Source organism: Pleurodeles waltl, chromosome 12 (assembly GCF_031143425.1).
Source record: "Pleurodeles waltl isolate 20211129_DDA chromosome 12, aPleWal1.hap1.20221129, whole genome shotgun sequence".
NCBI classification, from domain to species: Eukaryota; Metazoa; Chordata; class Amphibia; order Caudata; family Salamandridae; genus Pleurodeles; species Pleurodeles waltl.
In genome coordinates this window covers 81,781,235-81,806,313 of record NC_090451.1, presented here as the reverse complement: position 1 = coordinate 81,806,313, position 25,079 = coordinate 81,781,235, and the positions used below count along the sequence as shown (strand labels likewise).

Below are 25,079 nucleotides of genomic sequence, written 5' to 3'. Positions count from 1 at the left end.
TGAAAAATGTGATGAACCCATCCATCCTTTTTTAGTTTAAAAGAACAAATCAGGACTCTCATCACTACCCACATTATTCCAAATGCCGCTCACCCAATCTTAGGGTTTTAAATGCTAACAAACACCTCAAGGTTACACCAGTGTTTCCCAAACTGGGGGAGGCGACCCATGAGTTCTAGTGGGTCGCAAAAGTCCAAGCAATAAAGAAGCCCTTAAATTCTGTATTTATCTTATCACATTTGCTGTGCTTCAAAGACAGTGGTCAAATATTAGCCTATGCCTTCTGACAAACCGCTGCTTTTGTTTTTGAACATGGGGACTGGTGTTTACAAACGCCTCTCACTTTGCTGTCGGAGAAAGAAAAGTAATGAAAATGTCACTTACCCAGTGTACATCTGTTCGTGGCATCAGTCGCAGTAGATTCGCATGTTCTGCAATAGCTCGCCATCTGGTGTTGGGCCGGAGTGTTACAAGTTGTTTTTGTTCGAAGAAGTCTTTCGAGTCACGGGACCGAGTGACTCCTCCTTTTGTCTCCATTGCGCATGGGCGTCGACTCCATCTTCGATTGTTTTTCCCCGCAGAGGGTGAGGTAGGAGTTGAATTGTAGTAATAGTGCCCATGCAATGGAGTGACTAAGTATGCACCTATTTAAGGTTGAGATGATACATATATAAATAATTGAAGGTAACTTCCAAACTGCTACAGGCTCCCGGGGAGGCGGGTGGGCACATGCGAATCTACTGCGACTGATGCCACGAACAGATGTACACTGGGTAAGTGACATTTTCAGTTCGATGGCATCTGTCGCTGTAGATACGCATGTTCTGCATAGACTAGTAAGCAGTTATTTCCCCAAAAGCGGTGGATCAGCCTGTAGGAGTGGAAGTAGTTTGAAATAATGTCCTTAATACGGCTTGACCTACTGTGGCTTGTTGTGCGGATAACACGTCTACACAGTAGTGCTTGGTGAATGTGTGAGGCGTAGACCATGTGGCTGCCTTACATATTTCTTGCATTGGGATGTTTCCTAGAAAGGCCATGGTAGCACCTTTCTTTCTGGTTGAGTGTGCCCTTGGTGTAATGGGTAGCTGTCGTTTAGCTTTAAGGTAGCAGATTTGGATGCATTTAACTATCCATCTGGCTATACCTTGTTTTGAAATTGGGTTTCCTGCGTGAGGTTTTTGAAATGCAATAAAGAGTTGTTTAGTCTTTCTGATGTTTTTTGTTCTGTCAATGTAATACATCAATGCTCTTTTGACATCTAATGTATGTAGTGCCCTTTCAGCTACGGTATCTGGCTGTGGAAAGAACACTGGAAGTTCCACTGTTTGATTTAGATGGAACGGTGAAATAACCTTTGGCAAAAATTTAGGATTGGTCCTTAGGACGACTTTATTTTTGTGTAGTTGTATAAAAGGTTCTTGTATAGTAAACGCCTGAATCTCGCTTACTCTTCTCAGGGAAGTAATGGCGATGAGAAATGCCACCTTCCAGGTTAGGAACTGTATGTCGCAGGAGTGCATGGGTTCAAAAGGTGGACCCATAAGTCTAGTTAGGACAACATTTAGGTTCCATGAAGGAACAGGTGGTGTTCTTGGTGGTATAATTCTCCTAAGGCCCTCCATGAATGCTTTAATGACTGGTATTTTATATAGGGAAGTTGAATAGGTAGTCTGCAGGTATGCAGATATTGCTGCAAGGTGAATCTTAATGGAAGAGAAAGCTAGGTTAGATTTTTGTAAGTGAAGCAAGTAACCCACTACATGTTCTGGAGTTGTGTGTAATGGTTGTATTTGATTAATATGGCAGTAGCAAACAAACCTCTTCCATTTACTTGCATAGCAGTGCCTGGTGGATGGCCTTCTTGCTTGTTTTATGACTTCCATACATTCTTGGGTAAGTTGTAAGTGCCCGAATTCTAGGATTTCAGGAGCCAGATTGCTAGATTCAGCGATGCTGGATCTGGGTGTCTGATCTTTTGGTTGTGCTGTGTCAACAGATCTGGCCTGTTGGGCAATTTGATGCAGGGTACCACTGATAGGTCTAGCAGCGTTGTGTACCAGGGTTGCCTTGCCCAAGTTGGTGCTATCAATATGAGTTTGAGTTTGCTTTGACTGAGTTTGTTTACCAGGTAAGGAAGGAGAGGGAGAGGAGGAAAAGCGTAAGCAAATATCCCTGACCAGTTCATCCATAGGGCATTGCCTTGGGATTGTTTGTGTGGGTACCTGGATGCGAAGTTTTGGCATTTTGCGTTCTCCCTTGTTGCAAACAAGTCTATCTGAGGTGTTCCCCAGAGTTTGAAATAAGTGTTCAGAATTTGGGGGTGAATTTCCCATTCGTGGACCTGTTGGTGATCTCGAGAGAGATTGTCTGCGAGTTGATTTTGTATCCCTGGTATAAACTGTGCAATTAGGCGAATTTGGTTGTGAATTGCCCAATGCCAAATTTTTTGTGCTAGCAGGCTTAACTGCGTGGAGTGCGTCCCTCCCTGCTTGTTTAGATAATACATTGTTGTCATGTTGTCTGTTTTGACGAGAATGTATTTGTGAACTATTATTGGTTGGAAAGCTTTTAGTGCTTGAAAAACTGCTAGAAGTTCTAGGTGATTGATATGCAGTTTTGTTTGATGTACGTTCCATTGTCCTTGTATGCTGTGTTGACCGAGGTGTGCTCCCCACCCTGTCATGGAAGCATCTGTTGTTATTACGTATTGTGGCACTGGGTCTTGGAAAGGCCGCCCTTTGTTTAAATTTATGTTGTTCCACCACAGAAGCGAGAGGTAAGTTTGGCGGTCTATTAACACCAGATCTAGAAGGTGACCCTGTGCTTGAGACCACTGTGATGCTAGGCATTGTTGTAAGGGCCTCATGTGCAGTCTTGCGTTTGGGACAATGGCTATGCATGATGACATCATGCCTAGGAGTTGTAATACCATCTTTGCCTGTATCTTTTGTGTTGGATACATGCGTTGTATGATGGTGTTGAAATTTTGAATTCTTTGTGGACTTGGAGTGGCTACTCCCTTTGATGTGTCTATTATGGCTCCCAGGTATTGTTGTACCTTGCGTGGCAGAATTTTGGATTTTGTGAAATTGACGGTGAACCCGAGTTTGAAGAGGGTTTGTATGATCTGATTTGTGTGATTTGAGCACTGTATGAACGAATGGGCCTTGATTAGCCAGTCGTCCAAATATGGGAACACATGTATTTGCTGCCTTCTTATGTGTGCAGCGACTACCGCTAGACATTTGGTAAAGACTCTTGGTGCGGTTGTTAATCCGAAAGGCAGTACCTTGAATTGGTAATGTATTCCTTTGAATACAAACCTTAGGTATTTCCTGTGCGATGGGTGTATTGGTATATGGAAATAAGCATCCTTGAGGTCTAAAGTTGCCATGTAGTCGTGTAGTTTTAGCAATGGCAATACTTCTTGTAGTGTGACCATGTGGAAGTGGTCTGATTTGATGAAAGTGTTCACTACTCTGAGGTCTAGGATTGGTCTGAGCGTTTCGTCCTTCTTTGGTATCAGAAAGTACAGTGAGTAAACTCCTGTGTTTATTTGTGTGTCTGGCACTAATTCGATTGCATTCTTTTGCAATAGTGCCTGCACTTGTATCTCCAGGAGATTGGAATGGTGTGTTGTTAAATTTTGTGCTTTTGGTGGTATGTTTGGAGGGAATTGTAGAAATTCTATGCAATAACCATGTTGGATAATTGCTAGAACCCAAGTGTCTGTAGTGATTTCCTCCCATGCTTTGTAATAATGACCTATTCTTCCCCCCACTGGTGTTGTGTGGAGGGGGTGAGTGACATGTGAGTCATTGTTTAGTAGTAGGGGTTTTGGGGCTTTGAAATCTTCCTCTATTTCTAGGGAATTGCCCTCCTCTATATTGTCCCCGAAAACCTCCTCTATACTGTCCCTGGTAAGTGGACGGTGTTGCTTGTGAGGTGCTGGCTTGTGTGCTTTGACCCCGAAACCCCCCTCGAAAGGGCGTTTTACGGAATGTGCTGTAATTCCCTCTGCTCTGCGGGGAGTAGAGTGCGCCCATGGCTTTGGCAGTGTCCGTATCTTTTTTGAGTTTCTCAATCGCTGTGTCCACTTCTGGACCGAACAGTTCTTTTTCATTAAAAGGCATATTGAGAACTGCTTGTTGAATCTCTGGTTTAAATCCAGACGTTCGGAGCCATGCATGCCGTCTGATAGTTACAGATGTATTAATTGTCCGTGCAGCTGTATCTGCAGCGTCCATGGAGGAACGTATCTGGTTGTTGGAGATGGTCTGTCCCTCCTCAACCACTTGTTTCGCCCTATTTTGGAAGTCCTTGGGCAGATGTTGAATGAGATGTTGCATCTCGTCCCAGTGGGCTCTGTCATAGCGCGCAAGTAGTGCCTGGGAGTTCGCGATGCGCCACTGGTTTGCAGCTTGTGCTGCGACTCTTTTACCAGCTGCATCAAACTTGCGGCTTTCTTTATCTGGGGGTGGTGCATCTCCAGATGTGTGAGAGTTGGCCCTTTTCCTAGCTGCTCCTACAACAACAGAGTCTGGTGGCAGCTGTGTAGTGATGAAAACCGGGTCCGTAGGAGGCGGCTTATACTTCTTTTCCACCCTTGGTGTGATTGCCCTACTTTTGACCGGCTCCTTAAATATGTCTTTTGCGTGCCGGAGCATACCAGGGAGCATAGGCAGGCTTTGGTAGGAGCTGTGGGTGGAGGAGAGTGTGTTGAACAAGAAATCATCCTCGACCTGTTCTGAGTGGAGGCTTACGTTATGAAATTGTGCTGCTCTAGCCACCACCTGAGAGTACGCGGTGCTGTCTTCTGGTGGAGATGGCTTTGTAGGGTAGGCCTCCGGGCTGTTATCTGACACTGGGGCGTCGTATAGGTCCCATGCGTCCTGATCTTGGTCACCCTGGCTCATGGTGGTGTGAGCTGGGGAGTGAGATGGAGTTTGTGCTGGTGAAACGTTAATCACGGGCGGAGGAGAGGGTGGTGGTGTAATTCTTTTAACCACTTTTGGTTGTGGTGCTTGCTCCGTCTGGAACTCCAACCTTCTCTTTCTCCTAATGGGGGGAAGGGTGCTTATTTTTCCTGTCCCCTGCTGAATGAAGATACGCTTTTGCGTATGGTCCACATCAGTTGCTTGTAGCTCTTCCTCAAACCTATGCTTTTGCATTTGGGAGGTTAGCGAGTGCTCTTCTGTATAAGAGCCTGAAGCTGGGTCGCTTGCAGTTTGTTTCGGCGTCGAAACTTTGTCTGCGTGTTTTTTCGGCTCCGAGGTGACTTTTTTCCTTTTCGGGGCCGAAACCTCTCGGCGTCGATCTGTTTCGGTGCCGCTGTCTCGGCGTCGAGCCGTGTCCACACCGGCATCTCGGTGTCGAGGCTTGTCTCCAGCACTTTCTCGGTCCCGAGAAGGCTGCGTGCCGGTGTCTCGACCGGAGTCGGACGATCTCGGCACTGTTTTGGCCTTTTTCGGTGCCGACGGTCGGTCACCGAATTTATGGGTGGAGCCATGGCCTGGTGGCAGTGGCGTCCCCTGGGCCTTGTAAATGTTTCTTTGTGTGGTTTTCGACGTCTTACTCACGGTTTGTGTGTCGTCGAATCCTTCGGAGTCTGAGTCTTGGAACGAGAAGGTACCTTCTTCTTCCTGTTCCTCGAACTCCCGTTGGGCTGTCGGTGCGGACGCCATTTGAAGTCTTCTGGCTCGACGGTCTCGGAGTGTTTTTCGGGACCGGAACGCACGACAGGCCTCGCAGGTGTCTTCGCTGTGCTCAGGTGACAGGCACAGGTTGCAGACCAAGTGTTGGTCTGTGTAGGGGTATTTATTGTGGCATTTGGGGCAGAAACGAAACGGGGTCCGTTCCATCGGCGTTCTTCAGCACGCGGTCGGGCCGACCAGGCCCCGACGGAGGATCGAAAAACTACCCCGAAGGGCACCGGAGCTCTTCGATCTTCGATGCGGTGTGAAATCTAAGTACGCCGATCCCGAACGCAACAATACCGACGAAAATCTTCCGAAATTAGCTAATTTTCCGTTCCGAAACTCGGAGCGACAGGAACACGTCCGAACCCGATGGCGGAAAAAAAAAACAATCAAAGATGGAGTCGACGCCCATGCGCAATGGAGACAAAAGGAGGAGTCACTCGGTCCCGTGACTCGAAAGACTTCTTCGAACAAAAACAACTTGTAACACTCCGGCCCAACACCAGATGGCGAGCTATTGCAGAACATGCGTATCTACAGCGACAGATGCCATCGAACACTGAATTATGGGACAATCTTGCTGGGGTACAGGGAATGTGAACGAAAAGGCTCGAAAATTTCATTTTTGTAACACAAAAAAACGTAAATATCAGTAAATGAACAGTACACATCCAGCAGATAGGAAAGCAAAAATGAGGCAAACAAAGATTTTAACAGGATCAAAACAAATCAAGATACTTTATTTGGTGATGTCAAATGATAAAAATTCACTGAAGCCAGATTTCCTTACATTATTTGAGTGCACTATAGTTCGATCCATAAAACAGTACATCTGTGCAAATTTAGTGGACAGTTCAATGGCAAATGTGATGTCTGTAAATGACAGTGTGCTACCACACAACGCTTTAGCTACATTAAAAAAAGAAACAAACGCCCACTTCACGTCCATTAAAGCTATGTGAGTTGTGAAAGTTTGTTCTTGTAAAAATTGGGTCATGATTCTAAAATGTTTGAGAAGCACTGGGATACACCATCACACGAGAAGGAAGATTGTATTGCTTGCAAGATACGCTTTTGTGCACACTGTGGCAGTACTGACTGAGATTCGTGCATTAGACAGAATGCGTTTCTTCCGCCTACCTTTCTTGTTTTCACTCTTTTGTGGAGTCTCTCTGCTTTCCAAAGATATTGTTGCAATTTTCCTCTCAATCCTACCAAGAGTAGAGAAGGTTACTTAGGAGATGCTCTTGATGACAGTTATGCAAACAGAGTGACTCAGGGCCAACTCTAATACAAACATAGCAACATCCTTTGGCATACCAACAGTCTTTGCCTGATTCACATTAGTAGAAGATGATTGTTTCAATTTACTTATGGAACATGTATGTATCTGAAGTATACGACAAAGCTTCCCCACTCACTATACTACTAAAGTGGATTGACTCGGGACCAGATGATTCATTGACGCTCAGTGAGCAGTATCGGCAATCACTGATGGACAGTCCTATACGAGAGTTTGATAAAGAACAAATACTGGACGATGTGAACCATATTCATGTGTTTTGTTAATCTATTAATTACATTCCAATTTGCATAAAATATTTATAGGTATAAAGAGATTCAATTATCCGTGTCCTATTATATTACAGACCACTCTTGGTAATTCATCTCAAGTTAAGAGATCTTGGTTGCAATGCCCAAGTAAACATTACCCACTCTGGAGAAGTCACTTTCAAAGGTGTGAGAAGGAAGACAACCAACATTTGATCACTACCTTGAGAAAGGAAGATGTAATAGATGTTCAATCATCAACCAATTATGTTTGCTGATATTCTGTGCCCCGATTCCGAACCAAGGAAATATATTGTGTCTCCTTGTCCCTTCATATCTTCCAATATCGGACAGGAGAACAAAGAACAAACCATCTGATATACACAATGTGATGTTTAGCTCAGCAAGTACCCATAAGTCTGAAAGCTTAGTCTGGCTTTCTAGCAACCCTCGGTGCTCTGGCAGTGTCACTTCTGGTGCAGGGGGCACAATGAGCTTAATTAGGACAACAGACGGGGTCTGGATAACAAACTCCGTCAGCATGCATTCGGCCCATTGTCTCCTGGTATGCAATAATGCCCAAAACTCTTCCAAGACACTGCTGGGACATAATGAGTAGAAACGACCACCACAAACATGGGATGTGAAACCATGGTAACAACACTATCATTCCTATAGAGGGCTTGCTTTGTAGCAGAGCAAGAGTTCTAAAGTAACATCTTCATAATGGTATTTCTAGTGCTGTAAAAAGAGTTATAACCAAGAAAACTACAAAGACGGGGAGAGAAAGAAGGAAAGCTCTAAGAATAGCAAGCAAAGAAAACAGAAGGTGAGAACCAAAACAGCCCAGTTTGTACCTATTCTAGTCTAGTGAGGGAAAGACCAACAAACCAAAGATGAGAAGTAAGGGAAAAAGAGGAAACGGAAAAGCAGCAAAGTGAAAAAGGTGAAGAAAAAGTGGGGGTTTGAATTAAAAACAAGGAGAAAGCAGAAGTATTCTTTCAAGATCAATACTAAAGATACATAAAGATATTGAATAAACAAATGACAGAGCTTCTTAAACGGGTAAAATACATACTGAGGGAAATGCTGAACTTACAGACTACTGGGGCAGAATAAAAAGATGAACAAAACATTTTAATGAACAAAGTAGGAAATACTAAAATTTGGGCAAGTTCATATTGCACCTCTGAATGCAGTCAAGTTCTAAACAACACTTGCAAACTGCAAAAATCTAATCTTTGGTGGAGCCCATAGATATATTAATTTGTAGTAGAGACTCAGCCAGCATGCTTTAGCTGTGAGTTAGAGCAAAGCTGTGTTCAAAATGTTACCCTGAAACCGCATTAAGAAATTCTGAGCCATGAACACATCTCTGGTGATATATAATCACACGCACACTATACAACTTCTTTCCTAGGTCTTCGGAATGTAAGGGGATCGAAGATTCCAGGCTTCCAGCCAAGGTAATCTGGAGCCGCAGTATGTTTTTTTCTCAGCAATTTATTTCCCAAAAAAGTAAATTCACTTGAATTTGACTTTTATCTATTTGTCGTTCTGCCCAGCATCTTGAAGAATGGCTTCCATCGCTGCTGCATTTCTACTTCGAAAACCAAGTACTTCGGCTGTATCACTGTATTGAATAGGCACTTCAAAGTCCAACGTATTGTTTCCCAGAGAATTATCCCAAACTACATACAATGTTTTTTAGAGAGAGGGTTCATATTCACAAATTAAACATTTCAGCGGTCTACAATCATCTCCAAAATCTTTTTCTTTTCCATGTGGAATTGCTCCCAAGATACTCATTTGAAATGGCCCATTCGAAGTTGGTCATCGTAGTAGGCTAGAAACGCCACGTACATCCCATAAGGCTAGTCAGTCTTAAGTAGATGAAATGATTAGCCCAAATCAGAAAAGGAGATGACTATTCTCTCAATGCCTAATGTGTGCCAAATGTAGCACAAATGTAAGGCCTTTTCCTATCGAAGCAAGGAACAGAAAAAAACTTACAGCAACAATACCCTTAATGGCCCTTTTGGAACTCTCAGTGCTATTATTGTAACCTCCTTAGGCAGCTTGATACAGGTGGGTTTTAAACTGGTTTTATATTGGGCTAGAGAACTCCAAGGGGAGTTAGTTTTGCGTTGTTTGTGTACTGGCACCTACATTTGTAAAGAGGACACATTAGTTCCAGCTGAAAACAACTGCCTGGATGAAACAAACACATATGAATTTGGTACAGTGGACAAGGGTCAATTCATTGTAAAATCAGCCTCATAAGTCAATAAAAATAAATAAAAAAAAGATTTTTGTTCAAACTGAAAGTAAGTGGAGAGGTCACAGCCCATGAGGTATACAAGTAAAGTGTGGGCACTCTCAATGTCAACCTAGCAGCACAGAGAGGATTTCTCCGGAGTCGTTCAAATAATTTACTGGGTGCACCTGCAAAAATAACTCAAAGCTTTTTCTTTCCAGTTGTTCACAGCTCTTGCCAACAGTGCAAAGAGATTCGATTTCAGGAACAGGATTGTTCAAATGCATCTCTTCGTCACGAAACATGTGAATGGTTGGTTAGAGTATCTGCTATCTAGTTCAACGGGAGTGTGCGCTGCTTTCCTTGGACACCGACTCTTGTGGACATCTGCAGAGCTGCAACTGGAACCCTGTGGGTAACGTCCCAGCACTGATGCTGGCTTTGGCAGCCAATCCTCCAGAACCTTTTGGTGATGGTAACTGGATTTTCAATGCAGCACTATCTTTTGGTGCCACTTCTGTAGGATTAGAATTGAAAGATCTAGCAACAAGTACTGTAGAAATTTCAGCCAACAAAAGATTATATTCTCCATTTTCCCTGTCTTTTCTGGTTATCATCCTACAAGCTAAATGTCTTCCTCCTTAACTAATCAGACTGCTGTCGTAAGGGAAGTAGAGTAAAAGGCAGTTTTGACGCAAAGAAAGCTTAGAGGACAGGGACTAGTATTGTTAAAGAGAAGCTGACTGAGAGCTAGCACAGTAGGGTCCTATTTCATGTAGGAATACCAGACTTCTCTCTTACAGCGGGTAACAATCAAGACGTACAGACAGCATTAGAGGCAGAATTACTCCCATTTTTGATCCACACACAAAAAAACATCCAAAGTGGTTGTTCATGGAGTAAAAACAGCAGAATGGTTTGATGTACAGCACCATCCCTATAAACGCTGTGTGTTTCGTTGATGTTCAACTCCTGCTGACAAGAAAACCACCGTCTGCAAATGGACCGCACTAGACAGCAGCATACACAAGGCCACAACAGAACCTTGCTCTCGTGATCTATATCCCACAAAACGTAGGTTTTATGTGCATGAAACCAAGCGGGTCCACATTCTGATGACATCCTCTCCACCTAGATATCCCCTCCGCCCATGAGGTACCTCTGGCATGCAAACTCCCACCCCCCCTTAGCTGAAACGTACTCTCTCCCAAAAACCCTTCACCTTATGCTATTGCGTTCGTCTTCAGAATCCCTGTCCTCGTCGGACGTCAAAGGCGAGTAATGGATTCCATTTGTATGCCCAATGGGCTTTTCCTTCTTTAGCACCGGTGGCTGGTCATTGTCCAGGTAAGGGGCTGGCGAGTTCTTCAGGGAATTTTCAGGGGAAGATATTGCAGTTATCTCTAAAGGCTGATTAATGTTATTGACCTGCAAAAACAAGGCGCAACAGATCACAAGGCAGAAATAGTTCGCTGAACAGAAATAGTATCCTGGGGCCACAAACTACAGTGGTTTCTACTACCTATATCTTAAAACAGAGCAGTGGCATAGACAAGCAGTAAACATATCCTCTGCATGGCTCTATGCTCTACACACAACCAGACCGATAGGATTCACACATCTGCCTCATGGTCATTCAGAAAAGGCCATTGCTTCCTATCTTATTTTCAAGGAAACACTCAAGTATTCTCTCTTCCTCTCACTATAATCTTTCAACCCCCTACGTTACTTTTGTATCGCATCCCAGAATCTTAGCATGCATAACTAGCATTGTGCGAGTGGCGACATTAAGAGTGTGTGCCACCTGTCTAACCGACTGCCTGCTCTGTCCTGCAATGAATTCCCACGACCAGACTAGTCTCAGAACTTTTACACTGGTTGCATGGAAATGCCTCCCACTCCCCACCTAAAATACAATTAGCAGAGACAATTTGGATAAAATATAGCTTCAATATCTCCATCTTTGGTAAGGTACTGTAATCTTCCATGTGACCAATGTAAAAACAAAGTGCCTGCAGCCTATCAGTCCTTATCTGCACACTTTCTTTCAATCTTAAACTTTGTCACTGTGTCCCTTGTGCTGCTGTGTTCTACACGAATTCATTATAGTGGTCACAGGGTTCATGCATGCTTTGCTCTCCAAATTCAATTATACTCTGAGGTGTACCATTCGCACGCACCGTCTTTTGTTTCAGGTTGATTTGGACTGGTGTGGGGCAGTACTCCTGAAATTTATAACATGGAGGCATTAGGATACATTGCTAGTGTGTGTGCATATGTGAATCATGTAAGACAGTCTGCAAGCATGAAATGCTTGCACTGATACTCTTGTTTCATGCTGACTCTAAGGTGGGTAGATTTTTGCGTACACAGGTTGATTACAATGAACCTGGCCCTTAAATTACAGTATTTTAGGATGATATTCTGCAAGAAGCACCCTATCTTCTCCTACGAACTGTCCTGTGTTCATTGTCTGAGGACAACAACCAAATTATTTTAAGCATTAGGATGTGGTTGAAGACTGCTCTATGTTTTAACTTGATAGCAAAATCAGAACGGTCTTAAGTACTGAAACGTTCATATTGTTTTAGCCTTCCTGGCTCCTTTTTTCAGAGCTACACACACCTGTGTCAAGCAAGCAGAATCTCCAATAACCCCCATATGTTTGTCGGAATGCCTTCATGAGCCATGATGTATGTGTGTAGGCAGAATGGAAAAACAAAGTTCTGATCTCTGTTGGAAATGGTGAACGCACAAAAAATAACAATTTAGAGACCACAGAAGGTCAAACTAGAATGAATACATACAGGAGAGAGGAGCAGACGATGTTAATGCAAGTGTTAAAAACGAGAATAATTTATAGGCTGCAGCTGGCCAGCAGAGTTAATACATGTATGCAAGAGCAAAGGTGGGTGGGAAAAAAAAATTAGATCTGAAAACAAAGCCTCTATTTTAAGACTCTCATCCATTCTTAACGTCCTTACCATGCAGCTGATGTTGAGAGGTGATCCAGAGGAAAGCGCCGAGAGTCCATTGATTGTCAAAGACTTGCGTTTGGGTGACACCCCATGACTGGTGCTGCCGGTGGATGAGCGCTTTCTCTTCCCCCTTTTCCTGCCTTCTTGCACAGATGCAGGGCTGCAGTCCATCCTGATTGTCGCTGTCAAAGGGCTGTGCTTATTCGAGGGCGACTGCCTAGCACTGCTTGAGGACAGGGTGTAGACTATCCGTCGCTTGGCATCGCTCTCATGGTCAGAGAGCCCAAAGTCCGACTGGTGATCCACCTTGGCCCCATCTGTGCACATCCTGAAGGGGTCTGGGTGTTGTGAAGCCCCCATCATGCTCATGGTGGCACCATTAAACCTTGGGCTTGCAGAGTGCTGGTGGGCTGGAGAGTTCTGTGCAGAGTTCCGGGACTGTATTGTCTGCAGTGAAGTATGTTGAGGAGTGGAGCTGCAAGACCCCGATGAGTTGTAAATGGACCCTGAATTGGACGATTCATCCAAAGATGCCAGGTCAACATTAGGATTAAGATGGGATGGGGAGCTGGAAGCTGTTCCGTTGGCCATCAATGAGCCAGAAAAATAAGAAAAACCTGTAGAGAAGGAGGCCGTTTTATTATTGAAGAAAAGCCTACAATACTCAAAATTACATTTGCATGAAAGTTGACTAGATTTAACCTATTTGCATTGGTCACAGAACCCTGTGATCCCACCTCCGTCACAATTCTAGTACAGTACATTATTTTAGATCTGTTATTTCAAAGCCAATTTTAGTGAGTGTAAAGAAATGGCTCCCTGTTGCAGTTACCCCCCACTTTTTGCCTGATACTGATGCTGACTTGACTGAGAAGTGTGCTGGGACCCTGCTAACCAGGCCCCAGCACCAGTGTTCCTTCACCTAAAATGTACCATTGTATCCACAATTGGCACACCCTGGCATTCAGATAAGTCCCTTGTAACTGGTACTTCAAGTACCAAGGGCCCTGATGCCAAGAAAGGTCTCTAAGGGCTGCAGCATGTCTTATGCCACCCTAGAGACCCCTCACTCAGCACAGACACACTGCTTACAAGCCTGTGTGTGCTGGTGAGAACAAAATGAGTAAGTCGACATGGCACTCCCCTCAGGGTGCCATGCCAGCCTCTCACTGCCTATGCAGTATAGGTAAGACACCCCTCTAGCAGGCCTTACAGCCCTAAGGCAGGGTGCACTATACCATAGGTGAGGGTACCAGTGCATGAGCACTGTGCCCCTACAGTGTCTAAGCAAAACCTTAGACATTGTAAGTGCAGGGTAGCCATAAGAGTATATGGTCTGGGAGTCTGTTTTACACGAACTCCACAGCACCATAATGGCTACACTGAAAACTGGGAAGTTTGGTATCAAACTTCTCAGCACAATAAATGCACACTGATGCCAGTGTACATTTTATTGCAAAATACACCCCAGAGGGCACCTTAGAGGTGCCCCCTGAAACTTAACCAACTAGCTGTGTAGGCTGACTGGTTCCAGCAGCCTGCCACACTAGAGACATGTTGCTGGCCCCATGGGGAGAGTGCCTTTGTCACTCTGAGGCCAGTAACAAAGCCTGCACTGGGTGGAGATGCTAACACCTCCCCCAGGCAGGAGCTGTGACACCTGGCGGTGAGCCTCAAAGGCTCACCCCTTTGTCACAGCCCAGCAGGGCACTCCAGCTTAGTGGAGTTGCCCGCCCCCTCCGGCCACGGCCCCCACTTTTGGCGGCAAGGCTGGAGGGAACAAAGAAAGCAACAAGGAGGAGTCACTGGCCAGTCAGGACAGCCCCTAAGGTGTCCTGAGCTGAAGTGACTCTAACTTTTAGAAATCCTCCATCTTGCAGATGGAGGATTCCCCCAATAGGGTTAGGATTGTGACCCCCTCCCCTTGGGAGGAGGCACAAAGAGGGTGTACCCACCCTCAGGGCTAGTAGCCATTGGCTACTAACCCCCCAGACCTAAACACGCCCTTAAATTTAGTATTTAAGGGCTACCCTGAACCCTAGAAAATTAGATTCCTGCAACTACAAGAAGAAGGACTGCCCAGCTGAAAACCCCTGCAGCGGAAGACCAGAAGACGACAACTGCCTTGGCTCCAGAAACTCACCGGCCTGTCTCCTGCCTTCCAAAGATCCTGCTCCAGCGACGCCTTCCAAAGGGACCAGCGACCTCGACATCCTCTGAGGACTGCCCCTGCTTCGAAAAGACAAGAAACTCCCGAGGACAGCGGACCTGCTCCAAGAAAAGCTGCAACTTTGTTTCCAGCAACTTTAAAGAACCCTGCAAGCTTCCCGCAAGAAGCGTGAGACTTGCAACACTGCACCCGGCGACCCCGACTCGGCTGGTGGAGATCCAACACCTCAGGAGGGACCCCAGGACTACTCTGATACTGTGAGTACCAAAACCTGTCCCCCCTGAGCCCCCACAGCGCCGCCTGCAGAGGGAATCCCGAGGCTTCCCCTGACCGCGACTCTTTGAACCTAAAGTCCCGACGCCTGGGAGAGACCCTGCACCCGCAGCCCCCAGGACCTGAAGGACCGGACTTTCACTGGAGAAGTGACCCCCAGGAGTCCCTCTCCCTTGCCCAAGTGGAGGTTTCCCCGAGGAACCCCCCCCTTGCCTGCCTGCCGCGCTGAAGAGATCCCGAGATCTCTCATAGACTAACATTGCGAACCCGACGCCTGTTTCTACACTGCACCCGGCCGCCCCCGCGCCGCTGAGGGTGAAATTTCTGTGTGGACTTGTGTCCCCCCCGGTGCCCTACAAAACCCCTCTGGTCTGCCCTCCGAAGACGCGGGTACTTACCTGCAAGCAGACCGGAACCGGGGCACCCCCTTCTCTCCATTCTAGCCTATGTGTTTTGGGCACCACTTTGAACTCTGCACCTGACCGGCCCTGAGCTGCTGGTGTGGTGACTTTGGGGTTGCTCTGAACCCCCAACGGTGGGCTACCTTGGACCAAGAACTGAACCCTGTAAGTGTCCTACTTACCTGGTAAAACTAACAAAAACTTACCTCCCCCAGGAACTGTAAAAAATTGCACTAAGTGTCCACTTTTAAAACAGCTATTTGTCAATAACTTGAAAAGTATACATGCAATTTTTATGATTTAAAGTTCCTAAAGTACTTACCTGCAATACCTTTCGAATGAGATATTACATGTAGAATTTGAACCTGTGGTTCTTAAAATAAACTAAGAAAAGATATTTTTCTATACAAAAACCTATTGGCTGGATTTGTCTCTGAGTGTGTGTACCTCATTTATTGTCTATGGGTATGTACAACAAATGCTTAACACTACTCCTTGGATAAGCCTACTGCTCGACCACACTACCACAAAATAGAGCATTAGTATTATCTATTTTTACCACTATTTTACCTCTAAGGGGAACCCTTGGACTCTGTGCATGCTATTCCTTACTTTGAAATAGCACATACAGAGCCAACTTCCTACATTGGTGGATCAGCGGTGGGGTACAAGACTTTGCATTTGCTGGACTACTCAGCCAATACCTGATCACACGACAAATTCCAAAATTGTCATTAGAAATTCATTTTTGCAATTTGAAATTTTTCTAAATTCTTAAAAGTCCTGCTAGGGCCTTGTGTGTTAAGTCCCTGTTTAGCATTGTCTTTTAGAGTTTAAAAGTTTGTTAAAAGTTTGAAATTAGATTCTAGAAACAGTTTTAGATTCTTTAAAAAGTATTCCAACTCTTAGCAGAATAATGTCTGATACAGAGATGCAGGTGGTGGAACTCGACACCACACCTTACCTCCATCTTAAGATGAGGGAGCTAAGGTCTCTCTGTAATATCAAAAAAATAACCATTGGCTCCAGACCTACCAAAATTCAGCTCCAGGAGCTGTTGGCAGAGTTTGAAAAAGCCAACCCCTCTGATGATGACATCACAGAGGAAGAAATTAGTGACTTGGAGGCCAATGTCCCTCCTCCAGTCCTAAATAGGGAGAACAGGACCCCTCAAGTCCTGTCTCCAACTGTGTTAGTCAGAAATAGTGAGTCCCTCACAGGAGGGTCCCACATTTCTGAAATCACTGAGGATGCTCTCAGTGAAGATGACCTCCTGTTAGCCAGGATGGCCAAAAGATTGGCTTTAGAGAGACAGCTCCTAGCCATAGAAAGGGAAAGACAAGAGATGGGCCTAGGACCCATCAATGGTGGCAGCAACTTAAATAGGGTCAGAGATTCTCCTGACATCCTAAAAATCCCCAAAGGGATTGTAACAAAATATGAAGATGGTGATGACATCACCAAATGGTTCACAGCTTTTGAGAGGGCTTGTGTAACCAGAAAAGTAAACAGATCTCACTGGGGTGCTCTCCTTTGGGAAATGTTCACTGGAAAGTGTAGGGATAGACTCCTCACACTCTCTGGAAAAGATGCAGAATCTTATGACCTCATGAAGGGTACCCTGATTGAGGGCTTTGGATTCTCCACTGAGGAGTATAGAATTAGATTCAGGGGGGCTCAAAAATCCTCGAGCCAGACCTGGGTTGATTTTGTAGACTACTCAGTAAAAACACTAGATGGTTGGTTAACTGGAAATGAAGTGTGTGACTATGTTGGGCTTTATAATTTGTTTATGAAAGAACACATTTTAAGTAACTGCTTCAATGAAAAGTTGCATCAGTATCTGGTAGACCTAGGTCCAATTTCTCCCCAAGAATTGGGAAAGAAGGCAGACCACTGGGTCAAGACTAGGGTAACCAAAACTTCCACTGGGGGTGACCAAAAGAAAGGGGTTACAAAAACTCCCCAGGAGAAAGTGGGTGACACTAGAAACAAAGAAAAAGAGTCCTCTGTAGGCCCCCAAAAACCAGAACAGGTGGGTGGGCCCCAAGACACAACCCAAAACAAAGGTGGGTACCAGGGTAAGAACTGGGATGCCACTAAGGCCTGGTGCCACAACTGTAAACAGTCTGGGCACCACACCAAGGACACTTCTTGTCCCAAAAACAAACCCCAGAACAAAATTCCTGGGGTAACCAGTGTAGCCATGGGAGATGACTCCTCAGATGAGGAGGTCTTCCTAGCCTTCAACTGGAAACAGGGCCCAACAGGTGAGTTGGAGATTCCAGAGGGAAGTAGACACTTCCACCACCTACTGGTGAATGGAATCCCAACCACTGCCCTGAGAGACACTTGTGCCAGTCACACTATTGTGCATGACAGGCTGGTGCTCTCAAACCAGTACATCCCAGGTGAGACTGCCAGGGTAAGAGTTAGCCTAGACAGGGTCACTAAGAAGCCTGTGGCTTTAGTGCCCATAGAAGTGGGTGGCACTCTTAGCTGGAGAAGGGTAGTAGTCAGTACAGACCTCCCCCTTGATTGTCTCCTTGGAAATGACTACCCAGAGGTTAGTCAGAGCCCAAGAGAGGAACTGGTCCAGTGCCAGTCCTCTCCCAAGGATTCTGGAAATCCTGCCTCTGCAGTAAATGCAAGCAGGCCCCAGAAGAAGAAGAAAAGAAAACAGAGTAGGAGGGGTGGACAACCTTTAGCCAAGGTTACAGCAAGCCAGGGAGATTCTGCTCCTGTAGGGGAGAACTCCAAAAATGGCCCTGATAAAGTCCAACCTGACCCACAAGAAGTCCTGGCTAGTCAGGCAACTGTTAAACCTGAGTGGGTGGCTCCTCAGCTAACAGAAGAAAGAGTGGAAGAAGGGTGTTTACTACAAGATGTGGTAACCCCCCACTCCAATACAGCAGACAGGCAACCTGAACCCAAAGAAGCCTGTAACTTAGCCCCTTCCCTTTTAGGTGAAGAGCTAAAGGTGTGGTTCTGGGCACTGACAGCTGTCAGTGGCCTCTGCTGGGTGTTAGCCTTTATGGCTGCACTATCCTTAGCATGGTGGTCTGACCCCATGCCAAATAGCAAGTTAGGCCCCCTGACCCTATTGGTCATGGTGGGGTTACTCCAGCTCTGGGTAACCTCTCTGGGTAAGCTAGGGGTGACCCTGGCCAAGATAAGGTTAGCAGAGGTGGACACCTCTAAGACCAAAATAGAAAGAATGGGTGGAGACATTGAAGAGGCAGACAAGAGGCAATTCAAACTAGGTCCTATCACTGTGGAAGTGGGTCAGTTCCCCAAAGGGAATGACCTGAACAGAAGGATGTAAGGCAGAGTAGGCCCTGCAACTAACCAGCCTATTTCTCCTACTCTTCCTCGCCTGACAGACTAGGAAGACTCTCCCAGCTTGGGCTGAGTCTCCTGGCCTGTAGGCTGGGGGGGGGCTTGTGTAAAGAAATGGCTCCCTGTTGCAGTTACCCCCCACTTTTTGCCTGATACTGATGCTGACTTGACTGAGAAGTGTGCTGGGACCCTGCTAACCAGGCCCCAGCACCAGTGTTCCTTCACCTAAAATGTACCATTGTATCCACAATTGGCACACCCTGGCATTCAGATAAGTCCCTTGTAACTGGTACTTCTAGTACCAAGGGCCCTGATGCCAAGAAAGGTCTCTAAGGGCTGCAGCATGTCTTATGCCACCCTAGAGACCCCTCACTCAGCACAGACACACTGCTTACAAGCCTGTGTGTGCTGGTGAGAACAAAATGAGTAAGTCGACATGGCACTCCCCTCAGGGTGCCATGCCAGCCTCTCACTGCCTATGCAGTATAGGTAAGACACCCCTCTAGCAGGCCTTACAGCCCTAAGGCAGGGTGCACTATACCATAGGTGAGGGTACCAGTGCATGAGCACTGTGCCCCTACAGTGTCTAAGCAAAACCTTAGACATTGTAAGTGCAGGGTAGCCATAAGAGTATATGGTCTGGGAGTCTGTTTTACACGAACTCCACAGCACCATAATGGCTACACTGAAAACTGGGAAGTTTGGTATCAAACTTCTCAGCACAATAAATGCACACTGATGCCAGTGTACATTTTATTGCAAAATACACCCCAGAGGGCACCTTAGAGGTGCCCCCTGAAACTTAACCAACTAGCTGTGTAGGCTGACTGGTTCCAGCAGCCTGCCACACTAGAGACATGTTGCTGGCCCCATGGGGAGAGTGCCTTTGTCACTCTGAGGCCAGTAACAAAGCCTGCACTGGGTGGAGATGCTAACACCTCCCCCAGGCAGGAGCTGTGACACCTGGCGGTGAGCCTCAAAGGCTCACCCCTTTGTCACAGCCCAGCAGGGCACTCCAGCTTAGTGGAGTTGCCCGCCCCCTCCGGCCACGGCCCCCACTTTTGGCGGCAAGGCTGGAGGGAACAAAGAAAGCAACAAGGAGGAGTCACTGGCCAGTCAGGACAGCCCCTAAGGTGTCCTGAGCTGAAGTGACTCTAACTTTTAGAAATCCTCCATCTTGCAGATGGAGGATTCCCCCAATAGGGTTAGGATTGTGACCCCCTCCCCTTGGGAGGAGGCACAAAGAGGGTGTACCCACCCTCAGGGCTAGTAGCCATTGGCTACTAACCCCCCAGACCTAAACACGCCCTTAAATTTAGTATTTAAGGGCTACCCTGAACCCTAGAAAATTAGATTCCTGCAACTACAAGAAGAAGGACTGCCCAGCTGAAAACCCCTGCAGCGGAAGACCAGAAGACGACAACTGCCTTGGCTCCAGAAACTCACCGGCCTGTCTCCTGCCTTCCAAAGATCCTGCTCCAGCGACGCCTTCCAAAGGGACCAGCGACCTCGACATCCTCTGAGGACTGCCCCTGCTTCGAAAAGACAAGAAACTCCCGAGGACAGCGGACCTGCTCCAAGAAAAGCTGCAACTTTGTTTCCAGCAACTTTAAAGAACCCTGCAAGCTTCCCGCAAGAAGCGTGAGACTTGCAACACTGCACCCGGCGACCCCGACTCGGCTGGTGGAGATCCAACACCTCAGGAGGGACCCCAGGACTACTCTGATACTGTGAGTACCAAAACCTGTCCCCCCTGAGCCCCCACAGCGCCGCCTGCAGAGGGAATCCCGAGGCTTCCCCTGACCGCGACTCTTTGAACCTAAAGTCCCGACGCCTGGGAGAGACCCTGCACCCGCAGCCCCCAGGACCTGAAGGACCGGACTTTCACTGGAGAAGTGACCCCCAGGAGTCCCTCTCCCTTGCCCAAGTGGAGGTTTCCCCGAGGAACCCCCCCCTTGCCTGCCTGCAGCGCTGAAGAGATCCCGAGATCTCTCATAGACTAACATTGCGAACCCGACGCCTGTTTCTACACTGCACCCGGCCGCCCCCGCGCCGCTGAGGGTGAAATTTCTGTGTGGACTTGTGTCCCCCCCGGTGCCCTACAAAACCCCTCTGGTCTGCCCTCCGAAGACGCGGGTACTTACCTGCAAGCAGACCGGAACCGGGGCACCCCCTTCTCTCCATTCTAGCCTATGTGTTTTGGGCACCACTTTGAACTCTGCACCTGACCGGCCCTGAGCTGCTGGTGTGGTGACTTTGGGGTTGCTCTGAACCCCCAACGGTGGGCTACCTTTGACCAAGAACTGAACCCTGTAAGTGTCCTACTTACCTGGTAAAACTAACAAAAACTTACCTCCCCCAGGAACTGTAAAAAATTGCACTAAGTGTCCACTTTTAAAACAGCTATTTGTCAATAACTTGAAAAGTATACATGCAATTTTTATGATTTAAAGTTCCTAAAGTACTTACCTGCAATACCTTTCGAATGAGATATTACATGTAGAATTTGAACCTGTGGTTCTTAAAATAAACTAAGAAAAGATATTTTTCTATACAAAAACCTATTGGCTGGATTTGTCTCTGAGTGTGTGTACCTCATTTATTGTCTATGGGTATGTACAACAAATGCTTAACACTACTCCTTGGATAAGCCTACTGCTCGACCACACTACCACAAAATAGAGCATTAGTATTATCTATTTTTACCACTATTTTACCTCTAAGGGGAACCCTTGGACTCTGTGCATGCTATTCCTTACTTTGAAATAGCACATACAGAGCCAACTTCCTACAGTGAGATTGTGCTATTAATTAAACAGCACTCATAAGCCTGTGTGCATAGATGAGGGCAGTGAATGGCTTTTGATGAAGTGGAAACAGAGATTAGCCAGGGAAGATAGTTTTCCAGCTGGAACTGGTAAACATGGTTCAGCATGTTTCTGCATTATAGTGGCAGCTTACAGTTACAGGCAAGTACACCTGCGTTATCAGTGAGGTTCTGTTACAGACTTCTGTGCTTGGATAACAACAGCAAGGAAGAGTTAAGTCGACGGCTGATTTTACATAGGAGTAGTACAAAAACTCTTAAAAGCCACTTTCCCACTAATGTGTCCCATCTTTGATACAGTAATCTTTTGCATAAATGCAACTGATGCCCACTCAGATTTTAAGGGGTGTGTCTTCAGTCGTAACCGTAAAAGGCTTTCTATGCTCTGGTATCAGGTGACGCAGCATGGTCGTTTTCATTTTCACATGATAAATACTTTTTGAAAACGTAAATATACTCTAGTTTCCCTAATTAATAAGGTACAACTTGTGTGCTTGTCATTATGTTAAACGGATTTCTGGATCAGTTACTCATTAGTATGATGTATGTATAAAGAAGAAATCACCTTTGGAATGGATCTTGGGCGTGGCTGCGATATTTTCCATTGCTACATGAATGAATGGTTTGTCTATTCCTAATGCATGTAAGTCACTAAGTCTCAACAGGGAGGTGGATACTGAAAAGGCAGCTTACAAGAAGCATCAGGGAGCATAGTTGGGATGACCGACCTAATAACCTTTAAATATCTACTATATACCCTTTCCAACCTCAAATATCCTTTTACAAACACCACCACCCTGTATAGTAAACAATGTCACAAATGACAGTAATGTGTTGAAGATTTTTTATACTTGTACATGGGCATTTGTTTACATACATGTGTGTGTGTGTGTGTGTGTGTGTGTGTGTGTGTGTGTGTGTGTGTGTGTGTGTGTGTGTGTGTGTGTGTGAGTGTGAGTGTGTGTGTGTGTGTGAGTGTGTGTGTAACTTGTGAAACTAGCTTAACTTTCCAGTTATCTGTCTCCAGGTTTAATGGTCTAGAACACTGGTTTCCAACCTTTTGACTCCTGAGGACCCCCACTGAATCATTACTGGGAGCCGGGGACCCTCAAGCGTTTTGTACGATTTAAATGTCATACAATAGAACAGTAGTTTGCAAAAAGTACACAAACAGGTACACACCAAACAAATACTCAAATTACTAAAGATATAATTATTTTAGACTGAAAAAATATGCAAAAATTTAAACATTTTAATGGGAAAGTTGGTGCTGCACCTCGGCAACTAAATTTTCATTGTTTGGTTGTATTTAGGAAAGCTGAATCCTTAGGTCAGATTCTACACTCCCCAAGCAATCTCGGTTTTTATTTTTTAGGTACATATGATCTGAGAATGCTTTTTCACATAAATATGTGGTGGGGAAAGGAAGTAAAACCATAAGGGCGTCTCTTCTCTCCATAACTTCTCTGTCACATGTAATTCATCTGTTTTATAGCACCTTTTATACCAGCGTAGTGTGTCTGAGCACTTTACATGGGACTACAAGGTGTAGGATTCATGTCATCCACACTGGAAGAGTGCTATACCTGGATGAGCAACAACTCAGGTTTCAGTACATAACACAGTGGTCAGCATTGGCTTTAATAATAAGAATGTCTTTCTGCGCAAGCATACCTTCGTTAACAGTGTAAGGAAAATGAAAGGCTGGGGGAAAAAACGTAACTTTCTAATTTATGCCATGCAGTTTGCAGCTCTTTGATGGCAGTTCATAGCTCACTATGCTAGATTACGATTGTAACTTATGAATTGCTCAGGAACAAAAGAATTTCTGTAACAAAAGCAGTAAGACAATGCGTTATGCACATAAAATACTGTTCTTTGCATGACACACATTCTTTGCAGCAGGCATATTAACCATCTCCGCTATCTTAGATGAGTCAAAACTGCCACTAGACAAAGCTCCCATCTCTCACCAGCAGGCACATTAATCACCAGAGTTACATTGACGCTTTTATTTTTACAAAGAACTTTGCAGTGCTTCTAAAACTGCTACACAAAGGAAGTGATAAATATAAAAACAGCACTTTTCTGTCAGAGGACCCAATGAAGAAGTGGCTTCCTGCCAGTCCAGGCCTGCAGACCCCCTGGGAATGTGTCACAGACCCCTGGGGGCCGCGGACCCTAGTTTGGAACCACTGCAGTAGACATCATTAAACCCTTAGCAGCTCTAATTTTAGTTTTTAGAGCGTCATTGTTTTTTTTGTTGATGTACGTCTCTTGCTGTAGGACCGGGGAGTTGAATCTGTGGACGAGGTATGGACAGCTTCAAAAATACTACCTTGTTCAATGGTAGTGAGATGGAATAGCTATATCCAATTCCACACGGTGTTTCCGAATGCTAGGACGCGCCCCACTTCCTATAAAATTAGAACTTTTCCATTTCAAAATGTAACATTACCCCTTGGTCAGGCTTTTGACCTCCTGATAACTTCCACAGCTCTCGGATAAATGGAGGATATCCATTTTTTTCATTGTCTTAGAATGCATCTTCTAATTTCACTGACCTCAGGTTACCATATGGGGTGGCTCCTTCCATTCCCAGAACATATATTCAGTTTCCTGTATGGAGCAATGGCTATCACAAACTGTCATACCGGTGCAATGAGTATCACTCATCTGCATTCTCCGAATGAACTGCTTTAATAGCTGACTCCGTGCCTTCGGTTTTAACTTATCCATTGTGAAATTCCCTGGGGACTACGGTGCAAGGTTTTGACATATTACATTTCTGTAGTGAATACATGCAATTCTGCTCCATAGTACTTAAATACCCCCCTCAACATGCCTTCATCAATTCCCCCATTCTTTTAACAGTGTAATACTGCAACCTAGTGTGCCTGCTAAACCATTTTCTGACATGACACGCAGTGTATGTAAGATGTCTGTGCAAGTACTGGGATAAGTACGCTGAACGAGTCGCCTATAGTTTTACAACGTAATGAATAATCGTAGCACTGTCTGGTAAAAGTTCTGCATCGCTTTCCTAATGCTACATCTAAGTGTTTTCCAAGGACAGTGTTAGTGTGAAAAAGTACATTTTAGATCAGCAGCTGGACCTCGGCATAAGGATGCTACTGGGCCATTTGTTAAATTCCTACTTCAAAAATAAATCCAAGGCGGTACTGAGATTAGGAATGGCGCTTTTCGGCATCAAGGAGTCTCTACGAGGCAGGCTCCCAATTATGTTGCAACAAGACAAATACTTCAAAGATTTCTGCCATCTTATCTGATGCCAGCGAATATTTCTTTGGCACATTAACATACATTACATGAAGATATTTGAGCGCTGCAAATATGTCTGCCATCCAAAGGAAGGCACAACTCTGGCATCCACTTTGATCACAATAAAGAATTCTAAAGATATGATATTAGCTCTGGTGAAACAGTAACATTTATGTTGTATTCCCTAGGCAGCAACATTCTAGAAAACTCCTAAGCAGTAAATGTGTAGCAACTCTCGAAGACCTTTGCCATCTGTGGTAAGGTAAGGAATAACAATTGTGGAAAGACGTGAGGATTCA

General features: G+C 45.4%; 1 protein-coding gene across 2 annotated transcripts in view; it reads right to left on the bottom strand.

Moving 5' to 3' along the window:
• Positions 1-25,079, bottom strand: part of DOT1L (DOT1 like histone lysine methyltransferase) — a 255,913-nt gene that overhangs the window by 35,606 nt on the left and 195,228 nt on the right. For both annotated transcript variants that reach the window (XM_069216576.1, XM_069216575.1), the window contains exons 24-26: positions 12,495-13,105; positions 10,733-10,938; positions 6,843-6,913 (exon numbers count right to left, since the gene is read on the bottom strand). In XM_069216576.1, coding sequence (XP_069072677.1) covers positions 6,843-6,913; positions 10,733-10,938; positions 12,495-13,105 — 888 coding nt within the window. The remainder of the gene's footprint in view (positions 1-6,842; positions 6,914-10,732; positions 10,939-12,494; positions 13,106-25,079) is intronic.